At 42.4% G+C, this 19,035-nt stretch overlaps 1 protein-coding gene across 3 annotated transcripts in view; it reads right to left on the bottom strand.

Moving 5' to 3' along the window:
- Positions 1–19,035, bottom strand: part of RBM33 (RNA binding motif protein 33) — a 92,277-nt gene that overhangs the window by 14,387 nt on the left and 58,855 nt on the right. Inside the window, exons 16-18 of one of the 3 annotated variants that reach the window (XM_079996383.1) lie at positions 8,946–9,146; positions 7,941–8,129; positions 409–446 (exon numbers count right to left, since the gene is read on the bottom strand). In XM_079996383.1, coding sequence (XP_079852509.1) covers positions 409–446; positions 7,941–8,129; positions 8,946–9,146 — 428 coding nt within the window. Of the gene's footprint in view, positions 1–408; positions 447–7,940; positions 8,130–8,945; positions 9,147–18,465; positions 18,898–19,035 lie in introns of those variants that run through there. The other 2 variants (XM_079996382.1, XM_079996384.1) reach the window with 2 other exon arrangements.

Here is a 19,035-nt window from a genome sequence, read left to right as displayed (position 1 = left end):
GCTCTTCCTTGTTAAGTGAACATTTGATTCCTTGCACAAATTCTCTCTCATTTACCTCTTGCTGCCTGAAGGAACATTTTCTTTCCTAAAGGACTGTGTTCTCTTTATCGTTTTGAGCTTTGTTTTAAACAGTACAACTTGCACAAACAATGTTTATTTTCTTTATTTTAACTCAAGTCTCCTTATGGTTTAAAGGAAGAGTATACCATATCAATTTCTTTTTAACAATCATTTACTACTTTCTTTTCCAGGAGACTCTGCTGTGAGTTCCTGTGGTCATAAGCCTGGCAAATTCAAACAGGAAAATTATTAATGTTTTGAGTAAAATGCTTCGTTTTGCATGATGAAGAAATTAAGATAAAGTTCTTATACTAAGTAACTTGATCCAACTATTAGCTAATAACTTACTGGACCAGCGTCTGCTTTGGGGCTTCCAAATACAGGTGCTAGGAAAACACATAAAATGGAGTTAAGTCTGCATAGCTTGGTTACATTATTATAGACTGCTCAAATTCCACTTGTGGAATACTGTAATAGAAGCATCATTTTAACCTTCAAGCACTAACCAAAATAGTTGTTCTTCTAACATTCCATGGAATACAGAGATGTATTTTGTATATATAGCACTGTGTTTCAAAATGACTCCACAAGAGTCACTGGAGCAGGTTTCAACTACCCATGAATTGCACACTTCCCTTCAAAGTGTTCTCTCCTAAAGTTTCTTTTCAGCTTTAAGTATCTGTGTACATCTTTTTAGCAGAAACCTCCATCTATAAAGCCAGTTTCAAACATTCATTCACACAATAGCAAGGCCAACAAACTTTGGCTTTTAGCTGCTTGGGGTCATCATGGGCATGGAGCTGGTCAGCCCTATTCTGTTGGCAACCGTCTGCCTCAGGAGACTTTAGGCATAAAGTCAAATAGCTGGAGAGTTACAGTGCCTGCTGTGGCTGTAGAGACCAATAACAGGAGATACATGTTTTATCGCAGGTGGCACAAATGAAGGCGTCTGGTTTTGCTGGTACGGGTGCAGTGTGGAGTTTCACTGGTCAGCCTTAAGACCAATGGTATTCACCTCTTCGCTCTCCCTGTTTGTTGAACTTGCAACCTTTTCATGGAAAGCATGTGTTCTGCCACTGAGCTATAACCCCTCCTGATACAGGATTGCCTGACCCTGACTGAGAAGGATCCTGCAACGGGCCTGTGCACAGACCCAGAAATTTCTGCATTGTAAAGTCTTCCCTCCTCATGTCCACAGAATAATGAAGAATATCCTACTGTAGTGTGACAGAATGGAAGGGCAGAGCAATGCAGATATGAGCTGGCTTGAGTCTCAAAGCAGGCAACACCCATGGTTTCTATGGTTTCCCCTGCACCAGCCACACTGGAAGAAGGTTGGTTTTTGGCAGCATGTCTAGTGGGGGGCTGCACTCCAACAACTATAACTAGGCATCCAGAAAAGGCTGGAGTGGATATCTGGGGAAAGAGACGCCCCCTGTTAAGCCAAGGAAATTGGTGGCCACATTCTCTCCTCTGACTGTTAGTCCTGCCCACCTCTGCTGTCCACCTTGGTAGATCTACCATTCTTCCAAAGCCCCACTCTGTCCTTTTTTAAAAAAATAAATAACTATTTATTAATTTTCAAAAAGCAAAATTTTAAAAAACCACAACAATATAAAAAAGTATAAAACAAAACAAATCAAATCAATCATAGCAATTCAGATTACAAATCTTAACTTGATTGACCTCCCTCCACTCCCCCTCTTGGTTCCATTGCATTAGCTTATTCATGCACGTTCCTAGAGCCTTATATTCTTAATATTCCAATCTTAAAACCTTAAAAGCCCCACTCTGTCCTGGTCTTCTGCTGAAGGCCAAGAACAAGCAATCGCTTCTCCCCCCCCCCCCCCAGCTTCCATCCAAGAATACAAAACAAAAGTTCCACACACCAAATTACCCCCAGTCATTCTTTCTATCATATTCAGGAGCTGATTTTAAAGAAAGGCAGAGAGAGAGTTCTTGTAAGGACTGGAATGGATGTCTGTGGAATGTTGGATTTTGCTTACTGTGTCAGGAGTGCGTGCAGGAGCCAGGCCCTGTGACCAGTAGGCCTTTGCAGGACTGGGGCCTTCCTAAGTTTGTTCTGGAGAGGCAAGGCGCGGCCGCACAGGTGAGGCCAATTGGTAACTCACAGCACCTGGTGGCAAAAGCCAGGAAGGGATCTAAGGTCAGCATTTCCCTTTTGCTCTTTGCCTCAGCAACACATTTCCTGCCTTGTTGCGTTTGGCTCCTTGCTTCTTGATCCTTGGACCCTTGACTTCGTGACTCCTTGCTTCCTGACCCTCGGACCCTTAGCTTCTTGACTCCTGGCTCTCTGACCCTCAAACTCTTGGCTTCCTGACTCCTGGCTTCTGGACTCTCCTTCCTGCTCCCACCCCGCCATCTTGTCCTCAGCCGGGACTTCTACCGCCTGTGAACCAGACCATGGCATACTGGTCTTTTGTTCAGGTACTGAATATTCCTGCTGGATTGAGCACAAACCTTGTGTAGGAGTGGGGCAAAAATAGAGTCCACCAACACATGGGAATTGTGTTTTTATCTTGTATTTTTATACCGTGAACCACCCAGAGATCTGCAGATGAAGGGTGGTATACATATTTATTTAATTAACTAACTAACAAACAGTGCTGGGGGGGGGGGGAGATGAGGCAATCTGTGTTTTAAGTTGGTTCCAGGCAACCTGCAAGGGAGCTAGGAACAGTTTTTCCTTTTCTAAAAAGTAAAGTGTCAAGACTCAGGTTTGTAGGGATGCCAGTCCACTTGTTGTGTAGCCCCTTTTTCACTTGGGTAGGAGGTGTCGGGCTACACTCTGCGTGTAGTCAGAAGCACTTTTTGTATATTCCAGTTGGACAGGACCAGCTGGGTTATTTGTGGATTGCACTCTCAACTGCAACCAGTTTACTCCTAGCTCAATGCATTCTGGAAACCAAAGGATAAAATGCAGGAGATGACAAGGCACTCAGCATCGCCAGAATTCACCACCTCAAACTTCTGGCCCATCTTAATTCCCGCAATAGACTTATTTATCTGAAGCATTTTTACTAAGCACTTGCACCAAGAAAAGGCTTTCAGGGCGGATATGATACTCCCCACCGTCGAGTTTAGAATCTATAAGCCACTACACAAAAGGAAAAGGGATTTGGAGGAGTAGGGTAAAAAGAAAAGTCAAGTACTAGTTTTTCGTTACAAAGTTCTTTAACAACCAACTGGAATGGGAATACAGTGGTAACTCGGGTTACATACACTTCAGGTTACAGACTCTGCTAACCCAGAAATACTACCTCGGGTTAAGAACTTTGCTTCAGAATGAGAACAGAAATCATGCTCCAGCGGCGCAGTGGTGCTTCAGGTTAAAGTGGTGCTTCAGGCTAAGAACAGTTTCAGGTTAAGAACGGACCTCCAGAACGAATTAAGTACTTAACCCGAGGTACCACTGCAGTTAGGAACAGAGGTTGAGAGACTAGCATAAAGCTGATGTGGAAAGCAGCTATAAAAACATGGCAACACCAACTCAGGATGAAAATCTGTCTCTTTGGCAAAACAGGAAAGGCAGAAACACAGAAGAATTTTGTGTGTGTGTGTGTAAGTAAAACTTACAAAGGGACTCTTTGCTGTTGCACAGAATACAAAGAAATGCAGACGTCTCCAAAGTAAGGTTATTTATCACAGTTCATATGCAATCTTATTCTTGTGCCAACCTAAAGTTCCCTACAACATGTCATGATGCATCAATTTTGATTCAAACCCATTGTTAATTTACAAGCTGCTTGCTTTAAAACAAACCTTACATTACCCTAAGTGAGCACTAGGTTGTGCCATCACTCTAAGAATGTCAAGTGGGACACATTGAAAAAGGCACAGTCCCTTTTTCTCCCCTTCCTCAAGCCACAAGGAGTCACCTTTAATTACATCTTTCTCTTTAAACACACTTCAACACAAAGTTTGCAAAAATAACTAAGCCACTTACAAAGAATCAATGATGAATGCATCAATCTATGATGGTGTCATGTATTCTCTGCTCTAGCATGTCATATTAAGCAATATATTATTATTATTTTAGGGAGTGAAAAGGTGGAATATTTAACATGAAACAAAGCTAGTTTTATAACTGTATTTGGGGGGGGGGGAGAGAGATACTGTTTCCAAAGAATGGAGGAGTGGTTTTCACAAGCATGACACTGTGATGATAACCTGATAATATTCCCTGGCGGTGCTGCTGCAAGGAGCTACCAGCCTTAAATTCCAGAGATTGATTTGAACATATAAATGGCCAACAGGTAACTAACATTTCAGAGCAGAGGACCCTTCCCCAACCTGGTCACTCCCAGGTATTTGGGCTCCAATTCCCATCAGACTCAGCTGATGCTAGTTGGGCTGATGGGAGGGAGTTGCAGTTCAAAAGGCTTGAAAGTATCCAGTTGGGGAAGGCGGGGGTGGAGTCAGCACAACACTGCAGCAACAGGCTGCTATGCCAGTACTCATCTTTTGGATTAAGGTGGAGAGGCTCAAGAAATCTTTAAATGGATGGTCCATGAGAACCTACCAATTCACACTAGTAGAAGGGGAACAATCATATTACGCGGCAGCTAAAAAAGCCAATGCAATTCTGGGCTGCATCAATAGGAGTATAGCATCTAGATCAAGGGAAGTAATAGTGCCACTGTATTCTGCTCTGGTCAGACCTCACCTGGAGTACTGTGTCCAGTTCTGGGCACCACAGTTCAAGAAGGACACTGACAAACTGGAACATGTCCAGAGGAGGGCAACCAAAATGGTCAAAGGCCTGGAAACGATGCCTTATGAGGAACGGCTAAGGGAGCTGGGCATGTTTAGCCTGGAGAAGAGGAGGTTAAGGGGTGATATGATAGCCATGTTCAAATATATAAAAGGATGTCACATAGAGGAGGGAGAAAGGTTGTTTTCTGCTGCTCCAGAGAAGCGGACACGGAGCAATGGTTCCAAACTACAAGAAAAAAGATTCCACCTAAACATTAGGAAGAACTTCCTGACAGTAAGAGCTGTTCGACAGTGGAATTTGCTGCCAAGGAGTGTGGTGGAGTCTCCTTCTTTGGAGGTCTTTAAGCAGAGGCTTGACAACCATATGTTAGGAGTGCTCTGATGGTGTTTCCTGCTTGGCAGGGGGTTGGACTCAATGGCCCTTGTGGTCTCTTCCAACTCTATGATTCTATGATTCTACCTCAACATTATAAGGAGTTTAGTACACAGCAGAGGATTCTGAGAGTAGTAGCAGATTATTTCCCTAGGGCAAAACCATGTGATTTGAAAAAAAACTATCCAGACACTTTGCATTATAAACTGCACTGCACTGATAGAGTGTTAAATGAGCAGACACTATGAACTGGTGAACTCATTCATTGGTGTGGGGAACATGTGGCCCCATAGGTGTTGCTGGACTATAACTTCCATCATTACTGACCGCTGGGGTTTGAGAAATCCACCCGGAAGACAAAATGTATATCGAGGAGTTGGTGATTCTAAGATGGTTCCCCTTCCTGCCTCTGTTCCTTCCCCCTCCTTTGCAGCTGTTAAGTTTTTGAAGGTGTGAGAACCTTCTCTGATGTCCTAATAAGTTGGGAGGAGGTGAAGCCCCCCACACAGCTGCCTTAATCAGTCTGGGAGGAAATTGTTATTGGAAAGTGAGGCATGGTTTGGGCAGTTTTTTGGGGGAAGTTCGTGCCGCAGGGCCGTGCAAACTGAGGCTACCTGGGGGAGTCACTTTGCCACTTTTTGAGGACTTCCAAGTGGCAGATAGAAGTGCATGCCTGGTATGTATATATTGCTTGCTGTTTAGGAATGAAATCTTCTTCTCACCCGCTTGTGTTTTGCATTGCTTCTGAATCTCTTCTAAAAGACCCACCTTGCATTTGGCAACACACCTGGTCATGTTTGCTGTGCCTGATGGGAGTGGGGTCCAAACAATACCTGGAGGGCCAGAGGTTCCCCATTCTGGTTTTTTGCCCGTACTTTCCTCCATCACAATGCAAACTTGATATTTTGCCTTAAGTCGACTCTCCTAAATACACTTACCTGGGAATAGTCCCATTTAATTCACTGAAAAATGTTTCCGAGTAGACATGCAGTGGATCACACTGTAAATTGTGCAATGTTGTGCAAAAGGCCATGGCAAAGCTTACCACAAAAAGAAATAGCTGTATGGATTGATCATGTTCCCAATGGGTTTCAAAAATATTTTTTAAAGGGGAAGCTGTTTGTTTTTTGAAATGCATTGTTGGAATCTGTAACTGTGCTGGAGTACAAGTTATTTTATTATCCCTTCACCAACAGCCTTTGAGGTTTGGGAGAATTTTTCATGTGGCAGCAAAGGAACCTCTATAGGGTTGAGGCAGAAGGTACAAACCATGGCAACTATTGAGGGTGTGAATCAGCCCTATGTACTTCCTGAGGTGCGTACAAGGTGAATACAGATTATTTGGGTGATGCTTTCACAATCCTGAGGCAGAATGCCATTAACAAGGTATCAGGAGTGGGTGATCACAACTGCAAATTGAAGCATTTTCCATTGCAACAAAATGTGAAGTGCAATGCCTCAGAATTACAGAGCTGGTCCTTTCTATACAACTATCTTCTGTAAGGAACACTCCTAATCTCCTGGTATCAACCAAGGCCATTACCTGGGTTTGGCGATTGAGGAAGATGAAGAAAATTTCTCCCCACCCCTCCTGATTTTGGGGGTGGGAGAAAAAGAAGGGAAAAAAGGCTGTGCTGCTTTTCTTCCCTCCCAAAAAATCTGATGATATATTGCAACAAAGCAATTCCTTCTTAATTCCCTTAATTCCTTGGACGGCCAAGTGGGTAGCTAGCTAGCACATCTTGCTCAGTCCACAGACAAGGAAGGGGAGAATAAGAAGTTTGCTGCTCTCTTACACTATACCATAAGGTTGGAAAAACCCTCCTCCTCTATGAAACAACCTGAACATACACCCCCCCCCCCCAAATACTGGTCAAATGCTCTGCTCCCAATTCCACTTGCAAATTCTTCATTCCCCAATCTGACTTTGGGAAGAATTCCTTTCCAGGGAGACAATATGACTACCAGCGAGATGCAGAGTGGGAATAAAATGGAGGGGGAGGAGGGACATTTTCTTCAGTAAAGGGAATTCTGACTTTACTGAAAGCAGGACCCAGCCTTGTGCTCTTCTTTCCTGCTCCCCTCATGGCACGTAGGTGAACATCTGATCTTAAAGATCCCTTGCAGGATCATCTTCAGCCCTGCCTGATGAAAATACTTTCTTTAGCAATTTCACTGTCCGTGCTTAAGAGGATATGCTGCAAATCAAACAGGACTTGCCTGGTTTCGGTGCCTACTTAGAGTGGTGGGGAAGTGGTAAAACCTAAGTACCACTTATGATCTAGCCACATGTGGGTGTGAGGGAAGAAGTCATATCCAAAAAGTTTCTCGTTAATGCTCAATCTTGCTCATGATAAATACTGGAGTTAGTAAAACAGCAGAGCCCGCCATCAGCCAAAAGATGTGTCTGAACACCCTATTTTCCCTCTTAAAAGACTATTTTCTCTGTACTTTTTGAGGACACAGCATTTTCCTGCGAGTACGCTGAACCCTTAGCAAGAGCAGCTCTGGAACAACCATGAAAGACAGTTGTGTGACACTGCATTGAGATGAACGACACTCTGGGCTTGCTGCATCACAGTTGAAATCATTCTTTTATCTAGAAGCCTTTTCCTTTCAGACACACTGGGTGTGGGGGGGAGGAGAGAGGCATCTTTAAATATATGTAATTAACTGCTAAAAGCCTCCTCCTCGTCCTCCCATCAAAGACATTGAGCTTTGTAAGATGAAAGATTTCTGGCACAAGTAACACAAGCCCAGGGTGATTTACCTGAATAGGTCCTACCGACATCAGCAGGTTTTTCAGTTGGACATCCGTGGTTGATGAAGAAAGCCCTTCAACTGACACAATGCAGGGCTGTGGTTTGCACTCTACCACTCGCAGATTCTGTTTATTTGGCATCAAGCGTCCTCGGCCCATCTGGCCCGCAATGCCTCTGCCTCTCCCGTGCGTAATGACCTGCCAAGAACAAAAGTAAGCTGCATTTTTTTATTTACTTGCTTTCGCCTAACTGAATCTGACAGGTAACGCGCAAGTTAGTAATTCACTTAGAAGGAGATGATGAAAGCGGAGACCGATTAAAAGGTGTCATGTTGCTGTTGGCAAATTTTACACACACAAGCTTGTTCATTGGACTGACAGCCAAACGGTTCAGACTCCCTGCGTGCTATAAATGTGCAAATATGGAGACATGTCAATGTAACAAGGATTTCCTCTCTGGGGGGAAGCAACAGCACCAGAAAGGTTATGCCACTGTTTCCCTTAAGAGCTTTCATAACTGCCCAACCGTCCTAGAAACTGGGGTTTGCCGTAGGAGTTTTCATTCGCCTCCCTGGCCTTCTGATTTCCAGGGGTGTCATCAGCTCTCCAAATTCAGAGCTTGAAAAGCTTAGCTAGTCTGCAAGACAAGTCCAATGCTAAGAGGGCAACACCCTGAAGCACAAAATGGCAACCAAGTTCTATAGGTTTGCATAGCAGAGGAACTGAGCTCTCTATTAACATGATGGATGTTCATTGTGGCGAAGATCATGTTAAGTTCTCCTTAGAAACACCAGGCAGATTAAGACAGTTTCAGGTGATAAAAGTCTACTTTAACACTAAAATGACAATACAAAAAGTTGCAAATACTTGACACGCCAACTCTCTCTTCACTCCTTCTCTAGCAGCTGGCATGTTTTAACTGGTTCAGCATCTGAATAACCATGGGAATTCATTCCTGGCTATTCTTTCAAACCAATTGCAAAGGTGATTTTAATACAAATTGTGAACCCATACCTTCTTTGCCTGATGTATCCCCGGGATGTTTTTCAGCCCCTGGGGAAGTGAGTGGATCTGTGCCAGCTGGTGCTGATGTGGTTGCTGTATTGTTCCTTTTGTCAACGTGACCTTCCGCACAGGCTGATGTCTTTGGTCCAGGGGCTGCTGTAGCCGGTGATGTGGCAGGTCGGAGTGAGAAAAGCCAACGTTCTCACCACCCTGTGGGAAAACAACACCACACCGGTTCAGGATCCACAAAATGCAGCACACATTTTCTGCAAAGCTATTACAGCGCTGAGTGTGATTAATCTGCACAGGTACCATATTCTGCTAAAAACAGAAACTGGCTTGAAATTTTGGGTTATGCCGAGTGGAAATAGAATGACGAAATGGGGAGTTGGTAAAAAGCCACCACCGTGCCCCCCCACCCCCCGACATGATGACAGGTTACTAGCTACAATGGAGAGAGTCTATGCAAATGTTCTTCTACATGTATAAATGAATCAAAGCCTAATATATGAGAACATCTAAGCCAGGGATGTCCAACAGGTCGATCACGATCTACTGGTAGATCCCCGGGAGGTTTTGGTAGATTGTGGTTGATCACTGGTTCCCTTTCCTCAGTTAAAAATATAATTGTGCCTCACCCCCTCGCCCCGCCCTCCATTGTTGCTTGATCTCCAGAACGGAAGACGGAGCTTTTGCAGTGAGGCTGATTGTTTCCTTAGTGATTTTTTGGTGAGCGACTTTCCCCCTTTCCCCTTAAAAATAGCTCAGCAACTTTGACCTGAACACCCCCCCCCCGAAAGGTAGTTATGATTAAAGGTACAATGTTGAAAAAAGAAATCATGTTAGCATGTATTTATGGTTCACATAATTCACTTGAGAAATTTAGTAAAAATTTTGCTGCTCAGTTAGGTGAATTCTGTAAAGGAGAAATTATCATTATATTATATTATTATTTTTATAATGAAATGTTTTTAGAATGTTGGATTATTTTGATTGTTGTTAGCCGCCCTGAGCCCAGCTTCGGCTGGGGAGGGCGGGATATAAATAAAATTTATTATTATTATTAATATTAATATTATTATTATTATTTATTATTATTTATTATTATTACTATTACAGCAGAAAATTATATTTACCAAAAAATATCAAATGAGTATTAGAAAAAAAACCTAGAAGCCCCATTTACAATACCAGAAGGCTGAAAATTAATTAATTAAAAATGGCAAATTTCCTCGCCCAGATGGTTTATCTGCTGAGTATTATAATGCCACCATTCTGATATATATAAATATTGATCGGACTGGGGTTTTTTGAGAAACAATAAATTATCTACCATCATACAAAGGTCAATCAGTATGAGAGAGCTCAAGATAAGAACCTAAAGTCTATATTGTTATTTCTAAGTGCCAAAAGGGGATTTGATAGACTAGAGTGGTGATATCTGTTAAGAGGGTTTGAATTGTTTTAATCTGAGTAGAAATTTCAGATCCTGATTCAATTTCTATATCAAAAACTGACAGCACAAGGACAGCTTATCTCTTGGGCTAATTTTTATTGTCAACAGCAGGAATGGGGGACATTTTTTTGCTCCACAGGCCAGATCCTTATCAGAACTAGACTTGCAGGCCAAATCTGCATTGTTATAGGATGGTGTTGGTTATGCAATGTATTTTATATTACAAAATGTAAATTTCTTTGTGTTATATATTTATAAGTTAAGATAAATATTTGTAATAATAAAAGTTCCACCCCAACCAAAAAGAAAAAAAAATGCTTTAAAAAAGAAAGAAAGCAATTTAAGATTAAGTGGGCTGTAGTGTTTTTCATATAAGGAAAGGCTAAAAGCTTTTGCGACTTTTTAGTTTACAAAAGGTGAGACATGATCGTAGCTTATAAAGCTGCAAATTATGGAGAAAATTATGGCTAGAGAATCCCACTCCATTCAAAACAGAAGAATTCAGATGTCCAATAAAACCGACTGGCTGTTGATTCAGGTCCGGCAAAATAAAGTCAAACAATACAGAATTAACTCCTATAGGATTAGTGATAACCGCTAGCTTTGCTGGCTTTAAAAGGAGTTTAGGCAAGTTTAAGGGAAATCAATGACTACTAGCCAGGTTCAGGGGCATATTGAGCACCAAATATTGCAGGACACACAGCTGGGGGGGGGGGGGTTGTGCTCTGCTTTTGAGACGTCCGGGGTCATCTGAATTGCCACTGGTAGAAGCAGGATGTTGGACTATCCAAACATCTATTATTTTCTAATCATGGTGTGTGCAAATCTTTTTTTTGCCATGGCACTAGATGCTTCACAGAAATCCATCTGTCATCAAGTCCAAGCTAGGTGAATTCACCAAAAGAACTACTTGAGAAGGGTGTCATTCTGTTGCATGTAGATTAAAATATCATTCCAAATTTTGGGAATCAATTAAAACCAGAGTTGTCCTAGAGGGGATGCAAACCTTTCTAATGATGATTGTGATGATGATTTATTGAGTTTATATACCGCCCTATACCCGGAGGTCTCAGGGCAGTTCTAAGAGTTATGTTTATGTACATTTAACTCTGCCAAGCAGACTTGAAACTTCTACTTAGCCTTTCACTTACTTGAGCCTTTACTAGTATATTAACATGTTTTGTATAGCCTCTGGCAACGGCAGTGCCAAGGCTGCATTTGCACAGAACCAGATAGTTCCCATCCTCAACAATTATCTGCCCACAGAGCAAGCCTTAGAACTGAGCCAATAACCAAGTAATACATTAGCACTATTTTGGTAGATTTGCTGAAAGCCAACTTTCATTTTGAATCAAGACCACTATTTTCAGATGACCTTTAATATATTCTTATTCTTCATATGCAAAGTGATAAACGAAGAACAGGATTAGGTGTGAGACAATACAGTTAAAAAGGCAAGCACACTAGTCACAGTCAATTCTTAAACTGTTGATCCGCAAAACACCAGATCCTACAGATTTAAAATGCAAACAAAGAGAAGTCAAGAAATATGCTTTCATCCCATTATTATATAAAACAGTATCGTATCACAAGTAATTTGTGACAAAAACAAAAAAACCCACGATCCTTGCCAATTTTCAGTGATGGGTATAAGACATTCCTAAACTAAAGGTATTATACACTGACATATAGCTTAATATTGCACTTATGTGGTACAGTGGTACCTTGGTTTACAACCATAATCCGTTTCGGAGGTCTGTTTGTAAACCAAAACAGGTTGTAACCCAAGGCGCACTTTTGGGGCCTCCCCAAAAATTTGTTCGTAAAAAAAAAAAGGGTTGTAATCCAAAAAAAGGTTGCAAACCGGGACAAGCACTTCTGGGTTTGACGTGTTTGTAATCCAAAATGTATGCAAACCAAGACATATGCAAACCAAGGTACCACTGTATTAACTTTCTATTGTCATTTGCAACTTGGAAGCTACCTTGAAAGTCCAGCTGGATTGTACAAGAAAGAACATAAAAGAATGAGGTCCAACCATCTCTAGATCAATGGTTTATTTGCAAAAATCTAAACTAATTACCTCCAGAAACTTAAGAGACCACACATTATTGTAAAGAACATGCATTCTTTAATAAATAAGACCTTTGAAGGAGTGCCAGAATTCTGTATGCTGTGCACTCTATCACGGATACCCTGACAGTTTCACAATGAAGATGAAGTTTGTTTGCTACCAATATTAGCCAGACAAATTTATTTATAACAAATGCTTCGAGGATGTCCTGATAAAAAACTGCCCCATTGATACTGTCAGAGCTTCTTGCAATTTGACAGATCAAATCTTATTTTAATTCTTAAAACCCCGCGAATGAGCGATATCACCAGCAAGCATTCTGTAGTGAGCAAATTGATTAATCCCCTTCTATAGAAATCTCAACTCTTGATTACACCTATCAGGCGTTAAGCAGCATTATTCCAGAGTGACAACACTTGACAAATTCCCCAACCATCTCTCTCAGCCTTTGTGGCCCTTCTAGCTTGTATTAACCCTGATGAAAAATTAATTTTCCTTATCTTTGACTAAAACCCAAAATCCAAATCCGCCAAACTGGCAACTCTTTCTGTAAAGGTATTATGAAAACCTCCAAAAGATTAATTGCATGTCTTCAGGTGACATTAAATTAATTTCTATACTCATGACAGACATTTGATACTCCGTACTGAGAGGACAGATAACATTGTAAGGATACACAGAAGGACAGTAGTGGAGTGTCCCAGGGCAGCCTCTTATGAATTCTCCTTTCGATAAGGCCATACTTCACTGTCATTGGCACTGTTACCGATCTTACAGCCCATAGACCTCACTGCACAGGTTTCTATTAACGACGACAATGCTGTGTTTATCCATGTAATCTTTTCTAAAGCTAATTCAAAAATCACCCAACAGTGAGGGGGATGTGTTTGCCGGATAAAGCATTTAAAGGAAATAAACTTGGGTCGATTTGTGAAGTGTCACATTGTGGGGACACAGGCAGCAAAAAACTGCTCTGTAGATGTATTTTGTGAAGATGAGCGGACAGGAAACCTTGCACCCCAGGACCCTCAAATGCCCGCGTTGAGAGAAAATGTCCTTTTTCAACAAGAGCCTGTTTATAAACATTTAAAAACGTTCATTTTTCAGCCTTTGTGCTCTCTCTCTCTCTTACCGAGGGGTAAAATACTCTAAAATCAACTTGTTGAGCGAGTTCATTAGCAACTATATTTACCAATTGGCAGCTCTATAATGGCAACACTGGCATGAGATGGAGCAGTATGCTCAAGTGGAGTTGTCTTTAGACATTCAGTTAAATGGGGTACGAAAGATGGAATTAAAAACCGAATGGAAGTTCTGGGTAGAAGTGAAGTTGTACGCCCGCCCTCAATAACTTTGCATGTAGCACTGAATCTTGGTCTCCTGTTTGACTGCTTAATTTGCAAAAGGAACTACAGTGGAAGCTCGGGTTGCGAATGTGATCTGTGCGGGAGGCACGTTCGCAACCCGCAGTGCCGCATCTGCACACGTGCTGGTTGCGATTCGGTGCTTCTGCACATGCGCAAAGCATGATTTAGCGCTTCTGTGCATGTGCTAGTACCTAAACCTGGAAGTAACCCATTCCGGTACTTCCGGGTTCGGCGCGGTGCGCAACCCGAAAACGCGCAACCTGTCTGTAATCTGAGGTATGACTGTAATCATACAGTGAATCAAACTGTGTCCAATTGTGTGCTTCCACTAACAGGAAGTGCTTTTGTCCTGTGAAGGTTTCCATCAGAAGAACAGAGAGGTAAACCATTTCCTTTGATTCCCCCTCACCCATGCCACTGTCCATGCTGTTTCAAAGCTCCCGCATTCCCCACAAAAGCCTCTGGAGCAGATTTTTTTGGTGGGGGGCATCAGCAAGTATAATCTTCCTTCCCATTCTGTTGACAGAAGCCTCCACTGTATCATTGTCTCTTCAATCAGCAGAGGGACACCACCGCAAAGAACTCTAAAAATTAGAAACGGACAACACATACTTATTTTTACTGCCAGGGCCAGGGGAGGGATTGCAATCTTTATGCAAACCACTTTGACTGGGGGCGGGGAGGTTGCAATCAGCATATGAATTTTATAAAATAATTAATAAACCAAGTTTATATGGGGACATGGTCATGATATCCAATTCCTAAGAGGTCTAAATGCAGAGGGAGACAGGAGCTGTGGCTGCATTCCAGCTTTATCTTCTGCCTGCAGCTTCTCTGTCTCTCTCTCCTCTCTCCTGCAGCTTTCTTCTTCTGACTGCTTGCCTATGTTGCTTCCCTGTTTTGGAGCCATCTCCTCTGCTGCAACCATCGCTGGAAAGGCCACCACCACCAGAGCCAAGCACATATGACTGAACTCACACATGTAAAATGCATGTGTGCTGTGGTCGTACTGTATACATATGGTGGGTAACAACATTCCATTATTTGAATTATATTGACTTTCTGGTTTATTTCTCATGGCAATGCCCCTAGAACACCTATGGGGAATGCGCTAGCAAGACTCACGTATTCCATACATTACCTGGGCTCACATACACTCACAATTCTTATTTTCTACAGGATGGCAGAAGCAGGAGAAGATAGAAGCAGGAAAAGATAGAGTGAGTTCTTTTTCTTTTCTATTTTCTGGTAATGTTCACAATAGCATTCAATTTAAGCATACTACTGGAAATAATGTTTTGTTGTTGATGTACTTGTGTGCTGTGAGCAACACCATGCGCACAAAGCCTAGTGCTGCTCAGGGCACTTACATGAATGCGCAAAGGTGCTATACAGACTGTTCTAAACATGTTACTGGTATTTCCAGCACAATCATCCATATTTTTCCTTTCTGAAGAGAATTCATGTTATTTGAAAAACATGCCCTTCAGAGGTTACAGATATACACTGATGAGCTGTGAAAACCACAAAGATGGTCCTTGCTACAATATGTTATCTTGCCTTAAAAGGTAAAGGTAAAGGTACCCCTGCCCGTACGGGCCAGTCTTGACAGACTCTGGGGTTGTGCGCCCATCTCACTCTATAGGCCAGGGGCCAGCGCTGTCCGGAGACACTTCCGGGTCACGTGGCCAGCGTGACATCGCTGCTCTGGCGAGCCAGAGCCGCACACGGAAACGCCGTTTACCTTCCCGCTGGTAAGCGGTCCCTATTTATCTACTTGCACCCGGAGGTGCTTTCGAACTGCTAGGTTGGCAGGCGCTGGGACCGAGCAGCGGGAGCGCACCCCGCCGCAGGGATTCGAACCGCCGACCTTTCGATCGGCAAGCCCTAGGCGCTGAGGCTTTAACCCACAGCGCCACCTGCGTCCCATGTTATCTTGCCTTAGGAGGACTTTAAATGTTTCGCAACACAAAACACAGTACAGTGGACGCTTGGGTTGTGAACGTAATCCGTGCGGGAGGCACGTTCACAACCTGCAGCATCACATCTGCACATGCGCGGGTTGCGATTCGGTGCTTCTGTGCATGTGCAAAGTGCGATTTAGTGTTTCTGCACATGTGCGACTGCCAAAACCCAGAAGTAACCCGTTCTGGTACTTCTGGGTTTCAGCGCATCCGTAACCCAAAAAAACCACAACCTGAAGAGTCTGTAACCCAAGGTATTACTGTAATTTATAAAATGCAAACATGCATGTGTTAGTGACAAGTGAAATGTAAAGTTAAAATTGACCAAATTCATTAGTTTCTATCTAGCAACATAATGGGCAGAATAATGATCACCCAAACCCCTGCAATAGCTTGATCGCACAAAAAATGGGTGATAAGGTTTGCCTCATATTTTGCTTGCAATATTTGTCATGCACCCCAAGAATCTGCATATAAAGGAATGGGGAGAGCTAATGAAGTGATGATTTCTTAATACATAACTGAGTATCTTATTTTTATAACTGAAACAATTAACTCATAATTCGATGAACACTGAGAACTATCACTGAGAAATATTCATACCTTCAGAGTCTCAAAACAGTTTACATTTACCTTGGAAACGGATTATGTATGGTTGTATGGTAAAAAATAATAAAACTCCAACTGGAACGGTGGTGGTGGTTGGGATACACACACTACTAACTTCTGTAAGGGCAAAATGAAATGGCTAAGCGCCTGTAGTTCAGAAGTTATGATGACAGACACTTCCCCTTAACTAAAAAAGTTAGCAAATTATACTATGCAGGAAGCAAAAAAAGTACAATTCTAGAATCTGTTTCTAACCAGCTTTGCTGAGATGTAAATGTTTAGCAAAGACTAGGAAGTCAGCAGTTATATTTGAACACATAGTTTAAAGCTGAGGATGGGTACGGGGTTGATTTCCTCCCCCAAAAACATGACAAATCAGTTGTGACTTAAATGCTTGGCATGCAATCACAAATGCATTTCTAAAAAGGATACCAAAAATGTAGCCAGCCTTTCCCATCCCTGCTCTGCCATCTTTCCCAACCTCTTCTGGTATCCTCTGTGATAGAACGGTTTCTTGTATCTTCATACCAGGCAAGTCTCCTAAGTATTCTGAGGTGTTTTCCAGCTGGGACCAGGATAGACTCTGCTTCCCTTTCCTGTGATGATGAAACAGCTGCTATGCCTTGGAGTTGCATGAAATTTCTAGGCAGGAGATCTCCTCACCTGGCTACTGAGGTAACTACTCATAGCAAGAAAGACAATTGGGCAGAGACCCTACTCCCTACTGTAGGTTATGCAGCAGGATGGTCAATCCAGCCCAGACAAAAGATGCTAGTACAGTGGTACCTCAGGTTAAGTACTTAACTCATTCTGGAGGTCTGTTCTTAACCTGAAACTATTCTTAACCTGAAGCACCACTTTAGCTAATGGGGCCTCCTGCTGCCGCCGCGCCACCAGAGCACAATTTCTTTTCTCATCCTGAAGCAAAGTTCTTAACCCAAAGTACTATTTCTGGATTAGTGGAGTCTGTAACCTGAAGTGTATGTAACCCGAGGTACCACTGTATTACCCTTTTCAATGGCCTATCCTAATAATGGGCCACTGTACTTTAAAGAAGCCATCTCTCTACTTGTTTCAAGTGTAGCATTACTACAGTGGTACCTAGGTTTGCATACATCTTGGTTTGCATACGTTTTGCATTACAAACACGTCAAACCCAGAGGTGTGCAACTTTTTTGGATTACGGAAATTTTTTGGGGGGGGGCATTGGCGAAAGCGCGCCTTGGGTTACAACTTGTTTTGGTTTACAAACTGACCTCCGGAAAATATTATGGTTGTAAACCAAGGTACCACTGTACTGTCTCTGAGACGTTGGTCCATTTTATGGAACAAAATTAGTTCTCCTTGCAATTGCTATTGACTGATCTATACAGTAGTACTATCAGTGTGCCATAACGCTTTACAGACTGCAAAAGGTCAGTTCCCTGCCCTGAGGAGGATACCTTTTAAAATTTGACTCAGGAAACAGAGTGGGGGCGGGGAGGGGAGGAAGGGTAATTAGGGAAGCAATGAACACTTTTAGCTACAGGCGGAGTTACAGCAAGGCATGGGAATCAAGGGGCTGTGCCAAATGATTCACAGGGCAGGTGGATTTTGAAGAGGGGTTTGGAGGCAGGAAACTGCAGGTGTTCTGGAAGGTAATACCAAGCATGCAGGGCAGCAAGGGACAAAAGGAAAGTCTTTTGAGGGAACAGACCTTTGGATGGCACAGCTGGAGGACCAAAGTTCTGGCAGGAATGTATGCATGGAGAAGTATGAGTGGGCAGGACGATGGAAGCCCTCTGAAGTAAACAGCACGGGGCTTGGGTAGGATTGTGCTATCTATACTTACAGTAGTAGGAGCTGAAGCTCTTAAGTAGCACAGTTTCAATTAATGGAAGCAAGGTAGGTCCTGAGTACAATTGCAAAATACAGAGTCTGAATGAAATCACAGCTAAGCTGTAGTCCTGCCTTCACTAACAGAAATGTGAGTTGTCTCCAATATTGTTGTGGATTTCCATATAGTAGAACCGATGTTATGATCTATGAGATCACAATAAAAGGGCTATAAAAGTACACATTATTTAAACATTTTTATTGCATGAGATGAGCAATACAGATGCAAAAAACCAAAAGTATACAATAATTAAACTTTTTTGAACAGTTCTCATTTTTAGAGAGCAATGCTTGCTTCCCAAGTGAAGCAAAATTTTCTCTCCCTCCCCGCCATTCCCCCACCTCTTCCACTCTTTTCACTCCTGATATAAATGCCAATCAATAGCTTGTGTAGAGTGGAATGAACAGTTGTGCTGTTTCAGCCTTTGGAGACACTATGACTACCAACAGTTGCAACAATTACATAAAACAAAGCAGAGTTTCCATATATGAAAGACCCACTAGTGCAGTTCTCCACAGAGATTAAGGTGTGTTCCTTGGTCCAGTATAAGACTCAGCATTTTCAGACGACAGAGGACTAGACATATCACTCTGAGCAAGGGAGGTCAGTCTTTGGCTAAGGAGAAATCACCCAACAACAACATAAGATGGTTGAACAGCAGTTAATGTTAAGCATTCTGTAATTCCACAGTAGTCAATGGGTATCATCCAACATGTACACATGAAATTCCACCACCAAAAAGGAATATAGGGA

This window comes from Podarcis cretensis (assembly GCF_951804945.1).
Source record: "Podarcis cretensis genome assembly, chromosome: 12".
Taxonomy (NCBI): Eukaryota; Metazoa; Chordata; class Lepidosauria; order Squamata; family Lacertidae; genus Podarcis; species Podarcis cretensis.
This window is presented reverse-complemented; position numbering and strand designations above follow the sequence as displayed.